General features: G+C 34.8%; 1 protein-coding gene across 3 annotated transcripts in view; it reads right to left on the bottom strand.

Annotated features, from left to right (window-relative positions):
- The window catches only part of LOC132565289 (zwei Ig domain protein zig-8-like), a 164,731-nt gene that overhangs the window by 93,792 nt on the left and 48,395 nt on the right, over positions 1-22,544 (bottom strand). For 2 of the 3 annotated variants that reach the window (XM_060229925.1, XM_060229926.1), the window contains exon 3: positions 670-1,319. In XM_060229925.1, the coding sequence (XP_060085908.1) occupies positions 670-736 (67 nt within the window). In that variant the 5' untranslated portion in view covers positions 737-1,319. Of the gene's footprint in view, positions 1-669; positions 1,603-22,544 lie in introns of those variants that run through there. The other variant, XM_060229927.1, reaches the window with a different exon arrangement.

Here is a 22,544-nt window from a genome sequence, read left to right as displayed (position 1 = left end):
GATCATTGTTTATCAGCCTTAAACATTAACAAAACTAGTAGTAGCTATGTATTAGGAGTGGTTATTAGTATAAATGACTAGATAGGATAGAAGTGAAAGTTTCAGACAAGCAGTATTTGAACGTAGAACTTATTTACTAGTCTCATAAATCCCTATAGCCTCCATGTTTGAATATCCTGGGAATGGTCATTGACTGTTTTATGTTTGGTCAATGCGTGTAATAAAATGATCAACAATAAAGACCTACGTCACTAAATTGATACACATTTTCCAATTATAATTCAACGATATAAAAAGTTTGATGAAACTTGTAAAACCTATGAGATTCAATAGTAAAAAAACTACACAGCAATATTAAAAAACATGTGATCACGTTCTTTTTTCATTATAGTTCTTAAGCATTCAAGGTAAAGGTAGTAGTTAAAAATTGCCTTTTAAAGCGACACCCAGTTTGATGTCAATGCCTTTGTAACAATGATAGTCATATCAAATAAACATAATTCTAGAACTTTGATTCTCTACCTTTTTGTACTAGAAGCAGTTTTTGGAAATTATCACACCAAAAATAAAGAATTATTACACGTAAGTGACAGAGTAGAAAAACATATACCTTGTAATGGAGCTGCACTTATATTATTAAGATAATCACGCTAATTATAAGAGACTTACCTGTGATTAAAAGGACGAACAGTACGAGAACCACTGTGGACAGTAGCCTCCACGTGGATTCGCTCATATTTGTCGCAGCAACCGAAAAATAATCCACGTTGAATCCATAGAGAATATAAAAAGGGTGTTGACACTGGTACTCCCTACATTTCACAGATCGTCTTCACACAACATCAGCTTATTTCAATATATACATATATATATATACTCCTGTAAATTGATGAATGAGGGGGAGAACATACGCGACAAACAGAACACTAATGCCCTCCTCTGCAGGTGTGTTAGAATAAATAGCCAGTAGAGGTTACAGGTATTAGAATGGTCAAACCGTTAAATAAATCCGGTATATATGTAGTTATTCATTCATTTTGTACTACACTTGATACTTTTCTAAAGAAATAATGATTGACCACTTTTCAATCCATAAACACTGGAAATGACCGTAACACACAATGATAATAACACAATATTCCTCTTCAGTACACACGATGTCGAGACATGGATCCTTGTTTTCCTTTAGATGAAATTAGATGAACTGTCATCGTTTCTCTGTTGTTGAAGTGATGTTTTGTTGACCAGGTCGTGTGATAGTTAGTCCTCTTGTGTACATTGAAGCTTGGTATCCAGTCATGTCATTTGTCACATACGCTCTGAAATGATTCAAACACGACAAGCTATGATTAGCGAATAGGAAGGTAAGCCGTATACCGCCCTGTTAAAGGTAACATGACTATCTGATAGTAGCAGTAGAGAGCCCGGTCGCTAACGCAAACCTGACAGTAAGGACATGGTTGAAATAACACAGGGGAGGCGATTGAGCGCACGGTAGGTTTTACTTGTGGCGGAGCAGTCTCGGCATATGCACATAGATGATAGCCAAGCTATTACTACCAACATGACTGTACTGTGATCCAGAATAGTAGCGCGGACCACCTCACGCACTCACCGTTGTGTGCTCTGTTCGGAAGGCAGAGCTTTACTGGCGAGTATTAGTGAGTGACTGTGTATTTGTTTGACAGGAGCGGCTCAAGGGGAAGCCTATACAAGATATCACTGTTAAAAATCCCGATACTGGTTAAAACAGAAACCGCTGAAAGACCTAACCAACATCAGTCATGATAAATTAACTTCTCCCTGATTATATTTACTCTTGTGCCCTCAAACTTTTCCTAGCAAATGTAGTCTCCTAACTCGTTAAGAGGAAAACAGCTTCACTTTTTCAGTTTGTTTCCTATTTCAAATTTATTATGAAAGGTTTTTTTTCAAAAGATTTAACCAATCAACATTCATGGTATATATGTACATAGCAGAGGTGAACGAACGTAGCTAGCTCTCTCAAATATGAAGACATTATTTACCTACATATCTACTCTGCGGTATGCCTCGTATATCTGCACTGATAAGGAATGTGCAGAGTGTTATATACAGACGTATGTTGTGCTAGCGTAAATGCATATATAACTCGGCTCAGTGTTTATGATGAAAGTTACATATAGAATTAAAAGTGAACACTGCGAACGTCTCAGGTAGTACTGAAAGAATATCGAGAAACACCTTACAAATGGAGATAAGAAGCCTCTCGTAAGTAGATCGTCAGACTGATGTGTTTTCATGTTTTTTTTTTAATTATATTGTAGGTATGTATAAAAGGGTACTTAACGAAGGGATATGGCGCTAGCTTGTGCTTCTCAGGAAGTTCATACAATGGGAAGTCCTGTGCTGTCATGTTGTGTTTCTGGGTTAGACAATTTCTTCCAAATTTTTTTAATGATAAGCGTCGGGCCTCCCACATCGTGTTCATTTAAACGTTACTAGTTACATAAAGCAGAAACCAAATTTATTTTATTACACCAGTTGTTATTTTGGAAGTAAACCGTGCAAAAAAACAGCTTTACAAAGTGAGAGGGGTGCCAAGATAGAAAATTAGTGATTCAACACCTCCATATGGTTCAGGAAGTGAGCTACCTTCCGAAATGTTTGTAATATTGGGAATAATACATATTAGAAAATCATGCTTTTTCAAGACAATGATTTTCCATAGGCATTCAATTTGTGAACTATCAATTTCCAGCAAATCACATTATGCTAAACTTTGTCATCAATTTGCTTATTCCTGGAAATATAACCTTTTGATGTTAGGATTTCGAGTGACCGCACTGTCAGACGATGGGGGACCGAAATATATAGATGATCGGGAACGTGTTCATCACACTGTCAGAAGAAAGGGGACCGAAATGTCTCCAGTATTGAGAAAGTGTTCATCACACTGTCAGACGATGGGGGACCAAAATGTATAGATTATTGGGAACGTGTTCATCACACTGTCAGACGATGGAGGACTGACATGTTTGGAGGATTGAAAACGTGCTCATCACACTGTCAGATGATGGGGGATCGAAATGTATAAATGACTGAAAACGTGTTCAGCAGACTGTCAGATAATGGGGAACCTAAAAAATGTCTAGATTACTGTGAACGTGTTCATCACACTGTCAGACGATGGGGGACCGAAATGCATAGATGAATGAAAACGTGTTCACCAGACTGTCAGATAATGGGGGACCTAAAAAATGTCTAGATTACTGTGAACGTGTTCATCACACTGTCAGACGATGGGGGACTGACATGTTTGGAGTATTGAGAAAGTGTTCATCACACTGTCAGATGATGGGGGACCGAAATGTTTCGGGCATTGAGAACCTTTTCACCACACTGTCACACGAAGGGTGACTGACATGTTTGTGGTGTCGAGAACGGTTCTATCCATTGTGTCAGGCGATGGAGGAACTAATTGTTTGTGACATTGAGACCTATGCAGTGATAGAAGTGAACCTAGCAATACCTAGACTTCAGCTACAGCAACGACCATAAATTGAAGGAAGCTCCAAGACTTACCAGGACTTTTTGTAAGGAGAGATACATACAATATTTAGAAGGTAGAGACAATACTACCTGCTATGTTTGACGTAGATGAAAACATAAATAAAATAGAGAGAAAGCTGACATCCGGTCAGATGTTATGTTGTCGTGAGAACGCCTATGCGGCATTGCGGGTGTACCTACTGAGAAGTTGGACGTAAATAGAAATATGTTTGAAAATGAGATGGAAACATATTGGAGCAATCAATTAACTCTACCACAACAGAATTAACTTAAGTGCATTTTCGAGGTCAAGTGGAAAATTTTAAAGATATATATCAATTGTTCACGGTTGTATAAGAACGTAAGTATAACATACTTGAAGACAATATCACTTTTTAATAACAGTTTATCGATGCAGACAGTAATTTATCCAATGACAGTTTATTGATAAAGACAGTAATTTATCCAATGACAGTTTATCGATACAGACAGTAATTTATCCAATGACAGTTTATCGATACAGACAGTAATTTATCCAATGACAGTTTATCGATAAGACAGTAATTTATCCAATGACAGTTTATCGATAAAGACAGTAATTTATCCAATGACAGTTTATCGATGCAGACAGTAATTTATCCAATGACGGTGTATCGAGGTAGACAGTAAAACGTCTTCATGGCAGTATAACAAGATAGGCTGTAATACTTTTCATTGTCAATATGCCGAGATAGACAAAAGACCTTTTCAATGACAGTATATCGAGGTGTACAATAGGACGTTTTCATGGCAGTATTCCGATATAGGGAATAAAAACTATCGGTGACATTGCGTCGAATTATGTTATATAGCTATTCAATGGCAGTATATATCGGTACTGGTCATGTAAAGTAGGAAAGAGACACCAAAGGTAGCATACATACGTGACAGCCAAACGATAATATTTACGATATGTTGATTTCTATAATCACTGGAGTGTGAATGGTTAAATAATCAAACAAAGATGTCACAGAAAAGAATCAATGCCATAGTGTTATCATTAGTTGTTTACGTTTTCTCCCTTTCATCATAATCATCATCAGCACAAATACCGTGCGTTCCTTCAGATTATGATCGTAATAACACTAGCACTCTTATTGCTAACGGAGGCAGGGGTAAATATTTTTTCTATTTCTCATATCTTATATAACGTCACGCACCGTACCTATCATACAAAAACATTTGAAAGTAATTTAATTATTTCCATTGTTCTGCCTAAATACACGCATGGATACATACTAGACGGACAAAGTGTACTTATAGATAAAACAACATCGATATTACGATGTGGTTTTTTTCAAGATATCACGATAAATTATATTATGCGCACGTGCACGTTCACGCGCAAAATTTTGAATAAATCGAGGCTTTGTTAGTTGCAGTTTGATCAGCACCTGGTGGGTTAATGTTTTCAGTAACACAGTATTCCGATTTAAAACTATTGATTTAGAATTACATGACGGAAAGATCTCTTCGAACAACCTAAAAGATGAATATCGCTTATGCACTGTATTAACGTTGTTCAAAGACATACACAATGCGTTCAATTGCATCATGCACGTAACTATGATTTTATTAACTGTACTGTGAAAAGAGACTAATTTAAGTCAAAACAATGTTTCATCTGATTAATTCTGAGTCATTGAGTCTTCCACTAAGATATTGGTACTAACTCTTCTCCCTACAATGGCTGGTTTTGTTATTTGCAGCATACTGCATTCTTTTATTTATTTGTGGTTATCTATTTTATGTGTGTAAACGATCCTTAATTTTTTATGTTCTAATTTGTTGAATTTTTTATTTCCAGAATTCATTGATGTCCTATTGATATCAAAATTTGCCAACATGTCACGTTTTGAAGGGAAATAAGTATTTGTAATCTCAGCAAATGTCATTCTCGAAAACCATTACTGAAGTGCATTTTGTACTGTGGACCTCTTCATAGATTAATCCATTATTAATCAAACTCATTCTTGGATTTTATCAATTTAAATCAACAGCTTTAATTAAAATTTTATTGAAAATAGACTTGGATATTGATCAAAATGTACTTTCTTTACTTTCGAACAAGCTCGCTTTTATTGTATCAATGTATATTATGAAATGTCACGAGCCAAAGTTTGACAAACAAAAGAGATGTATGTACATTATTTATGAGTAAACACTTATGTTAAGATATACACCACATTGTTTGAAGCACTTTAACTATAACGAGAATTTACATACAACACTGTGGTTATATACTTAAGTGATTAGTCCTCTCTGAACTAGGATACACACACCCACCTCTGGTGTTTTTAAAAACGTCATGGAAATAAGTGATATTTAACACAAATTTATAACGAGAACATTGAATCAATTACACAGTGTATATCATTTTGCTTCTGGTAATTCAAATTGACATTAGACATTTTGTTATCTCTTATTGTGATCTCTGTTTAAGCCAGATGGTGCATTCTGTCATTGTTGGATTAAAACCAGTCTTATTTGTCTTTTTAACAAATTATGTCCTTATCGGTAAAGTCATTAATATCATATTAATCCTTAAGACAGTTACCTATTTTAGAATTGATATTTTTATTTTAAAAAATAAACTTTTGTCTCTGCCGGTAAAATGCTTACATCAACTCATTCTGAATATCCATTTAGCTTTGTAGTCATACTAACATTTAAAATAAAATTAATTAGCTCATTAATCAATTAAAATTTGAAAGCTGCGTCAAATATCTGGTGGAACAACTTTTTTTTAATGATTTAGTTTAAATAAAGTCGTATTGCTTAATTAAAGAATAACCATTATTTCAATTGTATTGAAATCTTGAGTAAATTTTGTATACAATTATTTGTGTTGGTTGACCGAAATAGAATCAATACAAGAGAACGACTGCATGACAAAAACATCCATAAAATATTCACTTTTTCCCATAATACCAAAAGATGGAATAGTCCGTCGACAGGGAATACGTCAGAACACATAATCAGGTAGGGCGGATTTGGTCGTTATCCACCGCGAGAAGCGCGTCTAACATCACCCTAATCTACATGGAGGGAAGCGTTAAATTTCTCATCCCGTTTAGCGTCGCGTCAAACATCATCCCTAGCTAATTTAAAGAACGCATCATTTCTCATCCCCGGCCACAGGAGCGAAAAAAACTCATTCCGGCTTGTACAAATGTAACGCGTTGAGCCATCCCTTGCTAGGAGCGCGTCAAATCGCATCCCTCTGTCAGAAAAAAGTGTCAAACTCCGTTCTAGACTTGGAACGCGCCTTTTGCCAAATTGTTACAGTGTAAGATGTGCAAACACCAGTATTAATAGCAACATGTGTCGGCGAGATAAAGTTTTATTATATTTATACAGTGGGGGAGGGCCAATTTATATGTAAGCGATAGTTCTGTAAGCCCGTACCTGTAAAAACCGGATTTGGTTCTTTAGTGGATTGTGAAAGGTAAACAAACACCCCAATAACACAGCGTATGGCGCTTTAAGTGTGAGTTCCTCTGATAACCCTACACGACGCACTCCTGAATAGATTGCACAGGTAAAATTTCAAGGTTAAAATCGAAAGTACACGTTTAAAAACGAGAGGAAGAACTTTTAAGAGGGAATATATGTGTGCATTGTATGTACAGTGTACGAATTGGCCTTTGTAGCGAGAGAGTGTCTCAAAATTTGCACTATTAAAGTTACATCATTTTTTCGTTTATAAGAATTTCAATTCATTTCATTGTCGACATGTTGTCATATGTAAACTTGTAAAGTCTGATGCATACAGGTGAAAAATGATATTCAAATAGACACAATGCGAACGTCATGACTTCTGCATTTGTTATTTGATCTTAAGAAATGAAAAATGTTCAAGAAGAAAACAGTAGCAACAACGTATATTGAATTTGTATACTATAAGCATACTTGAAAATTGAATATAATGACAAGTGCAAGAATAGAAATTGGCTTGATAGAAAATAATCATCTTATTCGATTTTTTCATAAGGTTTTGGAGAGTTATATGTTGATAAAGCTGAAGTAGAACGTGTTTGATGCTGGTAAGTATATATACACCTGCTGGTTCTAATGCTGTTTACTTTTGGGAACGTAACTCTACTCAATTGGATCGACAACAATTTACATGATTTATGTCCTAGAGGAAACTGGTTTTATCTATCCATGTACTTCTATCTGTAGTCTCAATGTATAGCTGATTGTTGCTCTAAGTTTGCCCTTGTGCCGTAGAATCTGTGTTTGAATTAAGATCCTGTACTTCTATCTGTAGTCTCCATGTATAGCTGATTGTTGCTCTAAGTTTGCCCTTGTTCCGTAGAATCTATGTTTAAGTTAAGATTTTACTAACATGTTGAGATTTTCTTTTTGTCGTTTTTCTCTGGTATGGAAACTGACAACCTGTGTTAACACACCAACTGTACTAATAAGTAAACTGTTAAACCAAGTCCAGGTTTATAAATAAAAAAGTTATGCAGCGAAAATGGTTTGAGGATCCATAAAGCGATACTGGTGCTACTGAAAAATCCTCAATTTTCGTGAGGGATTTATTTTCGTTTATTTCATGGATAGTCTTAAATAATTGTAAATAGACTTAATGAGCTATTTATTATACATGAAATTAACTGGCCACGAAAAAAAAGTTATATCATTAAAACCCCGCAATAATTGAGCCAGACGAAAAAATATATGATTCCCAGTTTGCAATTTCCTTTCATCGAGAGACAAGAGTCTCGGCAGGTATTTGGAATATTTAGGTGTTTTCTTATTATCACAAGCACTTGTAATTCTTGCAGACGGTTTGAGGACAAGTGTCTGAAGTATTAAAGCATCCAGGAAGCAGCCTCCATACCAAGATGAACATGTCGGCTGTTTATGAAAACGTAAATATGAATTATATCTAACCTGGGAGCCACAGGGAGCTCGACCACCTGTGTAAAGGAGGCAGAACATGTTTTAAAGACGAAAAGCCTTTGAGAAAATCTTGTTTGAAGAACTGTCAGTTTTTTCAAAACCAAATTACTTTATAATCCTCAACAGAAGTAAGATAACACGCTAACACAGTACAAACTTAATCTCACGAGAACTATCTGCGAATATTATAACCGCAACGGAAATGACAGTTAACGAAATCTATAATCCCGCTCCTTATGTTCCCAGCGGTCGGATGGAGATGACCTGAGGAATCCGGTCCTGTATGTTGTTAAGAGGCGGTCTGAATCGTGCCGTTTTTGTATAGAGAGGCCATCAGTATTGTGCTCTATTGTATTTAGGATTTTTATAGCGAATCTCTTCATTGTAAAGCAATTAACATGTATTTGTTCGTTTCGTCTTGACAGCCAATCAAATTTGAGGAATTCCTTCCGTCCTTATTAACTATTCAGTATTTATTGTTATTCACAAGATTGTGGTGAGGTCTATGCATATTTAAGGTATTTTCTTATCGAAAGCCACCTGTCCTGTTAAACACAGGGATTGTCCGGGATATCATTTAAAAGTAAGCCGTATAATAGAATGAACTGAATTATCTTTGTACATATGATGCCGACAAAACCCAGGTCAGATGTACAATAACATATTGTTACAGAATTAGATATTACTCGTAATTTTTTCGAAGAATACTGTAAATTTTTATTACGTAATATGATGGTGATAGGATGTTTTGACTTTAGCACTCGCGTTCTGCTATGATAGCTGAGCTTCGATAAGGCGTAAAGTGATTAATCTTATCTTTTTGGGCAAGGTTAAAAACCAGTTATATAACTGTTATAAAATGTTTATGTGTTAAATTCCAAAATATGTTTTAGAAGAGTTGCATCCGTATGATTACAGGATTATCAAGATAGGGATGTTATTGGGTTCTAACAACACATAGTTTATTTATTCATATATTTATAAACATTACTTAATCTCTGGTTATCCTTGCTATCTCATCGTTAAAACAGGTTTGTTAAATAACTAACAAAAAGATGACATGTCAATAAAGTATTTAAACTTAGAAATTAGGGCAAAATAAAAAAAACCAAATGAAAGACTAGATTTAACGTAGACTCATGAAAAAGTACACGGAAAATCAAGACAGTTGCTCCGGAAGAGTTAGCGTCTTGAGCTTTATTGATGACATCCACCATGTCAATCTTGGTCCATTCAAGCCAGCAATGTAATATTTCCAAATGAGAACGCGGTAAACAATGACGGAACAACCCAACAGACAAACTAACGAGCATCAAGCACATCCAACTTTATATTGTACGCAGACTTCCAAATGAGATCATTTTGACGACAATGAAACTAGTAAAACCCCGCAATCTTCATCAATCGGTATCTCTCAAAGCTCTTGTTACGAGTTTATCTGTCAGTTGTCGACATCTTGCACGATAACCGAATACCGAGAACATCAAATCAACTAGGACACGCTAACGCCAGGTAGGGGAAGCAGGGATGTTCAAAACATTATAAAAATAAATGTTAGTTTGGGTTTTCGTCCAGAGTTGCACTAAGACCCTAAAATCAATCGAAAAAAACTAAATAAAATTAAACACTTGTAAACGGGAGTGAGCAAAAAATTAAAACCATGTTATACCACGACCCCTTGAATTATCACAATCTGTGTAACGACAAATGGAAACTACTCTTTCCACTGGGAGCAAATGAGTTTTAACTGGGAATTATTTAAGACAATTATCTGCGTCAATTTAAAAGAATCTCATGGGGAAAGGAGTACTTTTATAGAGAGAACAGAATATCTGGGACATCTGCGGGCTTTCTCCAACGGATCAGGTAAGTCGTGGGCGAGGAGTGATTGCGACCACCGGGAAAATAGAAAATAGAGAAGACAATCTCTTGATATTGTAGACGCAATTAACTGAGAATACAACATAGCCTTCGCATATCATTGTCTATATCATAACATTTGTTTCAACCGATTGCGAATTTGCCATCTCTTTTTTCATACTTTAAGGGTTTTGCATCATGGCCGAATCCTAGAATGACGAAACAGGTGTTTGATTCGATGTAGTTAACTCTTTGGCTGTACTGTATTTACGACTAAATTTGCACTGAGATGTGTGTTATTCACTTCAGTGTATCTTGTACAATCTGTTGAGTTTGGGTCAACGGTTAGGGTGATGACCAGCTGAGTATTGGTTTTTGTTACAAACATTAAACCCAGTGTCCATCCTGAACCGGATTAGTACTCCGCCAGACAATGACAACACTGTGTCTCAGTGAAGGACACTTACAATTGATTGTATTAACACGACAAGGGGGCGTTTAATTGGACGTTTACTGCTTAAGGTAAGCCTTTGTATCTTCAAAGAGAAAGCAAATGTAAATATGTCACTCAAAGTAATTCTGATCTTTGTTAATTTATCAATTAGCATAGGTTAACTTCGAACATGCGAGGAAATGAAGGTTTGTGATCCAGGATAGAATTGATAAGTATTTCCTCGTGGCTGACTGATCATAATCCCAGTTACAACTGGCATGCAAAAATGGAGGCGGGGTTATCCCGGACACTTATCCGACTTTGACCTTTCGTTAAGACTTTTTTAACCGTTAATAATTGGATTCTGGGATCAAAGTCCTGACACTTAAATGTATTATCTCGTAATACTTCTTCAGAATATGAACCGAACGAGATTGTTAACCTGTATCAAGAACACCCATGTTGAAGTTCCTTGTGTTTGCTATCAAAAATGTGGACACTATTAGAGCAAGGCAGAAAAAAATAGACTTATTAACGGATTTTTTTACTGCATAACTGGCTTAAAATCTCCTGTCTGGTTTAGATGCAGCAAAACGTCTCACATACAGACATTTATTGTTTCTTATCGTATATAGGCGAGCGCTCCCAAAAATTACGATGGAAGATAAAAAAAAAGCGAGCATTTAGTAATTAAGTCAAATTTCTTGGGAAGAAATATGTTATGGCTATAACACGGAATCAATATGATAATTACAGAAGGTAAAAAAGGCATAATAAAAAACAAAAACAACGGCACCGTTCTTCAGCGCTATCGTGTATAATAGCTTCCGGTTAATGGGCGAGGGTAATGTACAGATGTGTATCGAAACAGAAATTCCAGGATCTCATAAAACGTCTCATATGCTTTTGTCTAAATGCGAAAACGAGAAAGACCTGACTTCTAATGTAACGTATACAATGACGACACTTTGTAATCATGATGACGTTTGACACTCGCTACACAAGATGAGAAAGCATTGTCCCTTACTACTCTTTCTTGTATTACAAGATTACAGATAAAGCTACAAGCGTCTTTGCGATACCGAAAAAAGGAACACGTGTAGATGCAATTTAGAAATATCTTGTTTTCTCCAAATACAAAATGTAGGACCAGACATCGGCTCATTTTATCAAGTTTTTTTTATCTCAGTAGAACAAAAAATATACTATCAGACTTGATGAATATGCAACGAAACATGAATTCCTGAACTAAATGGGTTCCAAGAGGAAATGTATAATATAATTGCATACATTTTTTTCTATCATTTTAAGCAGCAACGGAAGTAGAAATCGTATGCTTTTGAGTAGCATGATGATCGTGTTGCCTACATTTCGTCCCATGATTAAAAAAGTCGGGAGAGGCTTTGAAATAGATACTGACAAAACATTTACTTGCGCATCTGCATTTTATAGAGTAAAGGCCATTTAAAAAAATCCTTCGTTAACTGCACCGCCATTGATGAAATAAATGCAGCTTGTGCTGTAACTGAGGCAGAGAAACACACACACACAAATACAAATTCTCATATAGCATATGTAATGTACATTTCACAAATATTGTGTACATTATACATGCGTTCCCTGTCTGTAAAGAAGGTAAACAAAATCACAATTTTACAGCGGAATAAGTATATCGTTTACAGAACTAAAATCGCTTTACACAATTATCTCAATATGTGTGCGATTACTGACGAAGTCAAATGGTCCGGAATGGGGCACCAAAGGGGGGACTGAATAGTTAGCTAACACCGCGAACATCATCAAGGGGTACATTAAGGATACCTTCTAATAAATTTCTGAAGATAAAGCTTATTTAACCTTTTGAATACACGTTATTCATTTTTTTTTTTTTTTTGTAAATCTTAATGCACAAATGTATGTATATCAATAATTCTTTCGAATTAGTAAATTGTAACACTATGACGCTTAACCTTTTACAGTTGCCATCTATCCTAACCACCACCATCTCACTTTTAACGACTCTACAGTGATTAAAGACTTTTTGGCTATGCGTTATGTTTTTGGTGACCTACATATTTACTTGGATTGATGGGAGACATTTTGATGACTGCCGCAGGTGGTGCGGGAAACAACGTTAGCCTTGTGAATAACAATGTTAAGGCGAGTAAAATGTAATTGGGTTTATAAATACAACAATAAATTTTATAGAATATGAAAATCCGGAAAGTAAGCATGAAAATATTCTGTGATATAGTAGATGGTTCTTATTCATTTATCTATTATTTATTCATCTATTATTTATTCATTTATCTATTGTCAAAATAATATTGAAGTCAACAACAGCATAAAATGACATAATTTATATATTTTTAATACTGATGAGTATAACGACCTTTGATTATTTTAATGACATAATTTCTAAATAAAACTCAACACTTGGTGTCGAACAAATAAACCACTTTGATTCCAAAACGCTGCCCAATTAAAGCTTTGGTCCTTTGTCACATGGAATGTCACATGTCCACAACAGGACCAATGAGACTGCATGAAAAATATGTCAAGGTAAATTTAATCAAGAAATCTTAGGTATTTATATAGATGCATATACATGGTGTAGTTTCCTTTAATGGAAGTTGAAACAGTCTCCAGGTGCATGCTTTATATACACATTTTACGTAATTGTACATATACATTACAAGATAGCCTTGGCCAGTGGAAACCAATAGCGCTAACAAAGTAAACGTTTCATTAAGATTATAACCACACAACCAATTCGTCCGAAATGGTCATTTGAAGTGAATTTAATCACTGTAAACTTCCAAAATGGCTAGAACAATGTGGTTTTGAAATTAGCTGTTTATGTGTCGGTTTCAAGGTTCTGTTCGAAACGGTTTATATACAAAGAACAATATAAGCATCGAATTGTTCATTGGTACGACTTGAAAACATACTTTTTAATGGGTACCAGTGAGACTTAGTTTTCGCGCCTTTCGTCACGGGAAGCACTTGTCAAACATCGTTTTTGTTTTTCTCATTTGTTGTTCCATATCATACACAAAAAGTAATTCCGAAGGTGAGATAACCTTGTCTCTTAAATATCAAAACTTCAATGAAGTTGAGCTAAACAATTTTGAAATTATTAAATGTCTGTTAGTGATTTCCACCAAGCAGAAAAGCTGGGCTATTCTTCACAAAACCTGAGGGACAGGTAGGTCATATTCGGAGGTTAGGTATATGAACTTCTGTAAAATTTGTTATTTTCTAGGTGTTTTATTTTGCTATAACTTATTTTCTTGGATGGAATAAATCGCGAAAAAGACGTTATATAAACGTCATTGAAAGCGGAAAGAAAAGTTCTTTTCATGATATCTGTGTACACTGTTAACTTTTAATAAAACCGCGAAAATATAAGCCATCAAAAACAGCAACCTTTAAAGTATCTCTGTTAATCTAAATGTGTTTGGTTTCAAATGATGACAGATATATTTGTTTACATGCACTATCACTTTCGTGACATTTAAGCGTCTATTTTTCTGATGAGTCCAAACATATGGGATTCTGACAAATGTTGTGTAATTATCCTCTGCCTTCATCGCTTGACATTTAGCGGAAGATTTTTGCAAAAATGCATAACCATCTTAATGTAGAGGAGCCAGAAACAATAAAGACACCTGATAATTGGCTCTAATTAACGGAATACTTTGCGAATATGACCTTGATACAGACCACCGTTTTATAAATTTAGAAAGATGGTTACTTTGGCGTAACATGTGAGTGAAAAAATAGGTCAACAAGCAGATTATTTTGCCCCTTTTTAAAAAAATATGCATGGATTTGATATTAATCTCACGAATAATTTCCTTTCTTAGAAAAGACGCACGATTCATTTTGATATTTTCACCCTGAATTCTGAACAAATAAACGTCTTTTTCTGTGTGTGTGTGTGTATGGTGTGTGTGTGTGTATTTCTTCCTCCCCCTCCCCAACACCCTTCCCCTCTTTTTGTCTGACATCTATCAATATGACTATACCATGAGTTATTTCACAATGATCTCATTTCATGAAAACCTTCTTCTCATATGATTTCCGAGACCATGACTTTACAAACTAAATGGTACATGCAAACCACAGTGTCATTCTGCTGTTGAAAGTAACACAGATAATTCTATTAGTGAGGATGATAAATGAGAGCAACTTTTTGATAAAATTTTAGTTAGTTTGACTTATATACATTGCCTCTCATCCAAATTATTAACAGCAGAAGCTTGGTATATATCACCATTATTCAAGGAAGCTTTAGTTTCAGCTAATAGCTAAACATGAACACGTCGCCTTTTTAAAGAATTATTTAAGAAAACTGATAATCTGTTAAAGTATGAAATACACGACAAAGCTAGAGGATAATTAGTAAAGCTTGGAACAAATTTGCAATATATTTTCCCGAAAATTAATTTCTTAGGTATATTTTTCGAAAGTTACGAACTAAAAGATGCGCAACGATGTGCTCTGAAAGGCGCTGGTGACGAGGTAGATGTTTTTAGTAACTTAAGCATAACTAGAAGCTCTAATAACCAATTAAGAAATTCATAAGAGGTTATCATCTTGGAGCTAATGGCCAAGATGTGTATAAGTCATATTGGTATTATCTGTTTGTGTTTGTGTTGCTTGTGTATTCTACTTTGGAGGAAAGATGGAACGTTTCAAACGATATTAATTGAAAGACAACGAACGCCGAAGGTCAACAGGGCTGGTACGATGCATTCATGCCAACTGCAGTTTAGTGTGTGTACTACTCACGAGAAAACCTTCTGATGTGTCTTTGAATGCTGTACACAGGAAACGCTTGGCAAAGGTCTAAAAGCTTGCTCGTCAAAACTGACTCTGTTTTGGAAAAAACAGCGGTACCTGATTTCATGCTTTTCTGATTGCTAGGAATGTTCGTCTAACTTCACCAAGTTTTTTCTCCTCAAATATAATTACTTGTTTCGTTCCAGGGAACGTCCGAAGAGCTGAAAAGCAGTCTCTTTCTGTAGATCTAATATGCTTTTTATTTTACGGGTTTGAAGCGTATAGGTCAAATTTAGCGAACCATACAACAACCATTTTCTTAAGGAATAAATGTCTTTGTAAAACACACTTCTTAACACTCATCCAAAACATGAGTGGTACCTGCATCGACAAGGAACTCTGGCAATCGTTAGATTTATTGGTACCACGTTTTTTTGTTCACAGTGATAATCAAATAAAGAACTGGCGCAATTAGCTATTTAAAATCAGGTTTCGGGAGAACATTTGGTGATTATAAACACAAAAGATTAATGTAAATGGATAATTCTTCACATAACCTGGCTAAGAATGAAGACAGAATCGAATTGATTTGGATTTTACACATTTTAGAATTTGTGAAGATAGATTAGCTGAAGGTCACTTGTAAAATTACGTCACACATAAAATTGATAAGAGAGAAAAATCAATTTGAAAATGGAACGGTGTAAATTTTAAACATAACATTTAATGTAATACAGAAACAGACCTTGCGTTTGAAAAAAATGTTTTTGATTCAATAACTGTGTTTGGAATACAAAAATGAAGGACAAAACAGTCGACCTAGTTTCAGCAAAGCATTCTTAATAGAATTTAGTAAAGAATAGCGGATTGGCCTGTGCACATATTTGCGCACTTCAAAAGAATTTCAACAACTGTCTGTCTCCACCCAGCGATTTTATTTTCACCATGAGCAATGGCGATTTTACAAAATATTTTGATTTTCATAAGAAAACTTAGTTTTCACAAGTTGAATAGTTCGTTATCGAATATTTCATTATAATCAAATATAGTTAGTTGGAAGTATGTTTAGCTCTACGCCGAGACAATGATGTGTTATCATCTACATGACTTTAACGTTATTGGCTGTGAACGGCTTAGCGTTATCATTCATTGAAAATGACGTTATCATTTCATGTCATCATGTCATGTGCTTTATGTCGGCGCCAAAGAAAACGATAAGACGTCGTTTTCATAAACGCTGACAAAAACCTATGTTATGTGATGAACAGAATCTTAAATGAGTTTTTCACTCTATTTCAGACTTATACTACATATGTTTACGTATAACATAGACTGCAGTCAGTAATCAGCAATGCGATCAGAATACCACGTCTGTTTCTTGTGGCCCTCACAATTAAACTTTCACGTGAGTGATACAATTTGCGATTTTTTGTGTATGTTGATACATGCATTACCAACACACGTGACGATTACATGAATCGTTTTCGGAGAACCTTGCAAATTGGAATTAGGAAAGTTGCCAAACTAAATGTCACATATTCGTAACAATGTAATTGGACTATTGATAATTAGAAAACACTTAATTAAAATTCAAAATTAAAACTGTTTAGACGCCAGTAGCATAATTAGTTGCCTGTCAGGAATCTGGGTCAATGATATAAGCGACATTCCATTATGCCGGATGTTTAAAATTGAAATGTCAGAGGAGGTTCTCCACTTTAACATAGCCAACATAATATTTTAATATATCATTCAGTAACATTTCCGCTATATCAACTTCAGATATAATGAGATGTGTGCAATTTGTATCATCTCTGGTACACTTTGTATGTTTTTTATATCAGACGAAATGCATTTATTTAAACATTTTGCATATTTTTGCAACCGACTTGCATTTACAGTGTCATAAACACTGCGACATAGCATTCAATCCATTTCTTATAAATCTTATTATTTCCATTATGACGCAATCTTTAAAGTTGTCATTGCGGCGCTTGAAAGTTCGCTTCAGATAAAACAGTTAACATGTTTGATTCAAGAACTCAAGTGATTATGATTGTTTGATGTTTCAACGTCGAGTCATTGGTGAGTAACCTGAAAGCGAACTATTTTATATATACTATCAATATTTTGATAAGTTTTTCGTTGATGTAATTCGTACTGACTTAACATCGATTACACACTTTCAATATTTGTTCAAAATTCTATGAATCATTTAAAACAACATCTGTTTCTTGAACCTAAATGGCCTAGCCCATAACAAAGAACACGGAAACATTGTCGGTGTGTGGTTAATAATCCCGCTTTGACACGATTTCGCATGTTTGTTGTTGTCACAACTTAGCATTCATTTGACATCGAAACACAAAGGGACATGAACTGAATACCCCTTGAAATGCCAAACACAATGTGTACTAAAATGTTGCGCGATAGCTCATTCATTTTGAGGGTTAGCCCGCACAGCCTCAGGTGGAAATCTAAGGTGCGGAGTTCAACGCTTGCCCACGTGACATTTTGTGTTTCTCGAAAAGCGAAGAAACAGTCCAGTCTGTATTGTTGTGGTTGTCTCCTTGTGGAAGAAACCCCAATTGTTCTAGATGACATATATGCGATGTACCTTCCGTATATTATTCATTGATATAGTCACCAGCAACTACAAAAACCCTGGCTGTTTACGGGGGCGATACATTAATCAAACGAAAAAAATATCATGTTGTCTACATCAAATGCGATATCAAATAAAGATTTACTCAATAATGATGGTGTGTTTTTGTTACCAGCTTCATTTGAGTACACGTATATGCAACAATTCGAAAATATTGTTTAATTTTGATTTTTGAACGATTAAGTAAGCCCTGGTTAAAACAAGGATAAGATATTCACAGAAACAAATCTGAAGTTAATCGATAATTGATTTTACCTTTTAAAATAAGATCGAAAAAGCATTTTTATAACATGTAAATTAGCAACTCGTTTACGATATTCAAATTTCTTGTAATTGCACTTTTGTTGAACAATCGAGATATTTTAGATGAGAGAGACACGTGTTTACTAAATTATTCAATTTGTTGCATTTATATTACTGCAATGTATTCGTTTCTATTTGCGGCATTTTAAACGAAAACCAGTTCCAATGTACATTGTTTCATTCCCTGAAATACCCATCACATAACAGGTCTGTAATCTAGTCCAGTGTGACATTAACAAGTATATGTCACTGGCGTAATATAAACCTGGTGCGTTTTCCATTGGCTGCCCAATCAGAAATTGATCATGATGTCATCGCATGAACAATGACGTTACGTCCTGGATTGAAAATGGCGCTACAAAATGGCTGCCTCTGTTTGATTTTGTCGTCCACTTTTATACACTGAAACCTGTCAAAACGCTTCTTTTCCGATAAAACGATTCTTTAATTAGTTTTCGTTTCAAAGCACGCACGTATAAGAAATAAAAACAAATTTAGGTTCCTGTACAAGAACGAAACTTACTGTATTGGTTTGCTAAGGCATTGAACATTTAAAACGTTAGTAAAGTTTTCACATTTTATTTCTTTTCTAAATTCCCATTATTTTGAGTCATCACAAAATAACAAATTAAGTCAATATTCAGTCCAATTTCCTAAAACTAATTTAATATACAGTCGATTTCTACCGTGGAAAGTTCGGTATAAAAATAATTTGGGTTTCAACAGGGAGACCCTATATGCCCTCTCCTATTATAAGTGATTTTTAACGGTGCAACTTTATTGAATCAGTACTAAATCACGTTGGTACATTATATTTACACACCAAACGTATATATTTACTTTCGTTTTCAACCGATTCTTCAACTTGTTGATTTGAATTTTGTCATCATCTTTTTTTTTTCCTTTTTATTTCATAATTTTGTAATTGATATTACATCCATGTGTGACTCTCTTTGTCAATATTTGAATTAAACATCGACTTATTACGCTGTCCTTGTATAAATATACTGTATCTCTAGCCATTTTTAACGAAGGCACAACACGCTGAGATTCTCTGTTACCTCGACATCCTGCCTCAACGACCCTAAATCATGCAGGTAAATCGGCTATTTTTTATCAAAACGATTTTGAATTTTCACAGTCAAGTAGTCTATTTGCCAAAGGTAAACAAAGAAAACTCATACATACTTACATTTCTTAAGTGACTTGTTATCCAGAAAAACGGGAGTATTTTGTACTAAAATATGCTAAATAACCTAATTGTGACGTCATACATTTGATGACATCGATTTTTTCTTCTTTTTGGAGGGGATAGGGGGAGTTGTTAGCTTGTTAGTTTTACAACACATATTTGCACATAAATAACATACACTACAAAATACATACTGCGTGTATCGTCATTATCATCGTCAAAATCATTAATTCTGGATACCCTAATGGATGTTTAAAATTAGTGAATTACTACACGTACAATGTAGGTCATGCGATTTTAAAGTGTATTTGGAATATTGACCCAGTTTCTGTAAGCTGTCATTGAACGTGACTGTGAATCGATCTGCTTTCCATGTACGCTTGTAATCATTCGAATCAGACCCGAAAGTCTAATTTAAGCGGGAGGCAATCGACGATTTAGCAGTCACATCAGGAAAAACACTACTATAATTCTCTTGTGCTTCACGATAGTTTAGATTCAACATGTACTTAGTAAAATTTTAGGGAGAATGTTTTCTTAAAATCAAATTTTGAAAATATACATGTAAATTCTTTTTGCCTCGTTAAACTGAAATTTATTGGAATTTCAAAATGTCCTTAAGTCTGAGATTTGTACCTCAGGCACACTATCGGACAATGTTCTTGCGGTCATATCAAGCAAGTACATTTGGTCCATGAAAAAGTAGACAATTCTAGTCCGTAGCACGGTGTTCGTAAAAGTCGTTCCTATTCCGTGATATATAAATCTTATATAGACTATCAGTCTTTCGTTATTTTACAAAATGTCTCTGTGGGCAAATCAAGTTTACAACTTGAGATTTTTGGATGGGTTTATAACAATCCTTGTCAATGACAGATGTGATTGAGAACTATTTAAATGTGAAACGTGTTTAAACTTTCTGTAAATAGAATCATGATTGTTATTTGAGAAAGAAAAAATAACAAATAAAGTATAGATTATTTGCTAGAGACATTATTAAAAAGTCTGAAAAATTCGTTTCATTTAGCCGTGGTGTTACTGTCACAAACATTTCAAGAAATGCCAATCACAACCATCATAATGTTTGAAATAAAATTACCGTCGTCATGTAACCTTCCAATTTAACAGTTTCAAGTCATATCAAATGTATTTTATATAACAATTCAGTGTGTTATTCAATGAATAAATGAATTCATTAATAATGAACCGTACTTTGAGTTTCCATTAATAAAAATTTTAAAAACACTTTCAATTTCGAACTGGCGTTCACAAAAATCACATAGATTTATTTTCGTCATTATCAAATCTTTTATTTATTAGTTAATAACTACTAACACGTGACTTTTGTATCGTAACGGAAGTAGACATTTTTACTCAACACCAAGAGCGTAGTTTTTTAGCGTGCATTTCCCGTCGTCTTATAGAAGCCGAGCAGGATTTTATGCGAAATGTCCGTCTGTGGTTCAGCAAAATCAAGACAACTTCATACATTCAACATTTTTAATAATAGTTTTGGTTTATGCCGAAAAGTGTTGTTTATTTGGTTGTTTGGAATCATGTGACATGTAATGTATTTCCTTGGATGTTAAAAATCATGCAATTAACTAAGCATCCTCTAGATCTACAGTTATGTGCGCAATTAGTGGAGGAGCTTATCACACACGCTATTGATTCAATGTAAAATAACTGACTGGGCCCAAATTCACAAACAAAACTGTGGAATTTTTGTCCTTCCTATCATGTATCATGTGACGTTAATTCAGAACATATGCAGATAGCATACCTCTTTAAGTACTTCAGTGAAATAAAGCACACGTTTATTGGACATTTATTGCGGTCATAAAAATAATGTCATTTTCAATGTTTCCAGCAGATAATTTATCAGTGATATATACATTAATGGGATAGGGGAAATTTCGTAAATCATTTTATAAATAGTAACACCCTTTTTGACTAGATAATACACTTCACGTTCCTGATTGTAGGACATAACAAGCTATTAAGTCATCAAATGGTAAAAGTACACTTGTAAAGTTATATTATAACGGAAAATCGGGAGTGTCTTGCAACCTTAAACCGGATGCAGATGTTTCTGATAAAAAGACCAGAATGTAGATGTTACCTGTTAAATCATGTCTTTTAACTCAAACCTGAAATCCGGATTAACGAAACCCTTATGCATCTAAACTACATTATACAATATGTATCACTTAAGGGGGTATGTGATATTACTATGATATATGCATCTTATCTTTGAATTACATCATACATAAAGTTGGGATAAGAAATCTTCACTGCGCAAGTTGTCCAAATAATCCGGTTTAACGAAACCATGATAATTTGGTGATTTTGAAATCAAATGATTGGATTTTTTTCTTGTTGTTCTTACTTTCATACGTGAAATTAAGACATTAACAAGGAGGGCAGTTTGAGGACAAGAAACAACTTAACTATAACCAAAATATCACCACATACCTTTCCAGGTAGAAGACGTGAGACACTATTACCGTGGGCAGTAGCGTCAACTGTGCAGGGAGGGGCAGTTAAATTAGGCATGTTCAAGTCATTGGTTTTAACGATTGTCTCCTTTAGTGTAGGATATAGCTCCCTAGGGGCAATTCGCCCACCATGACATACGAAAACGTTATCGCCATGGAGTCAAACAATTACTGTCACGTCAAACTCAGAATGCTATAAACAAAATTAAACTGAGATCGCCAGCAATTTATCAGATATAGCCGGTAAGACCACCTGAAACAGAGCCGAATACAATTTGTAATATCTGTCTGTCCCGAATGATGACAAAAACAGTCATATGT

Source organism: Ylistrum balloti, unplaced genomic scaffold (genome assembly GCF_031769215.1).
Source record: "Ylistrum balloti isolate Yb309-2 unplaced genomic scaffold, AGI_CSIRO_Ybal_v1 Utg369710, whole genome shotgun sequence".
In the NCBI taxonomy this organism is placed as follows: Eukaryota; Metazoa; Mollusca; class Bivalvia; order Pectinida; family Pectinidae; genus Ylistrum; species Ylistrum balloti.
This window is presented reverse-complemented; position numbering and strand designations above follow the sequence as displayed.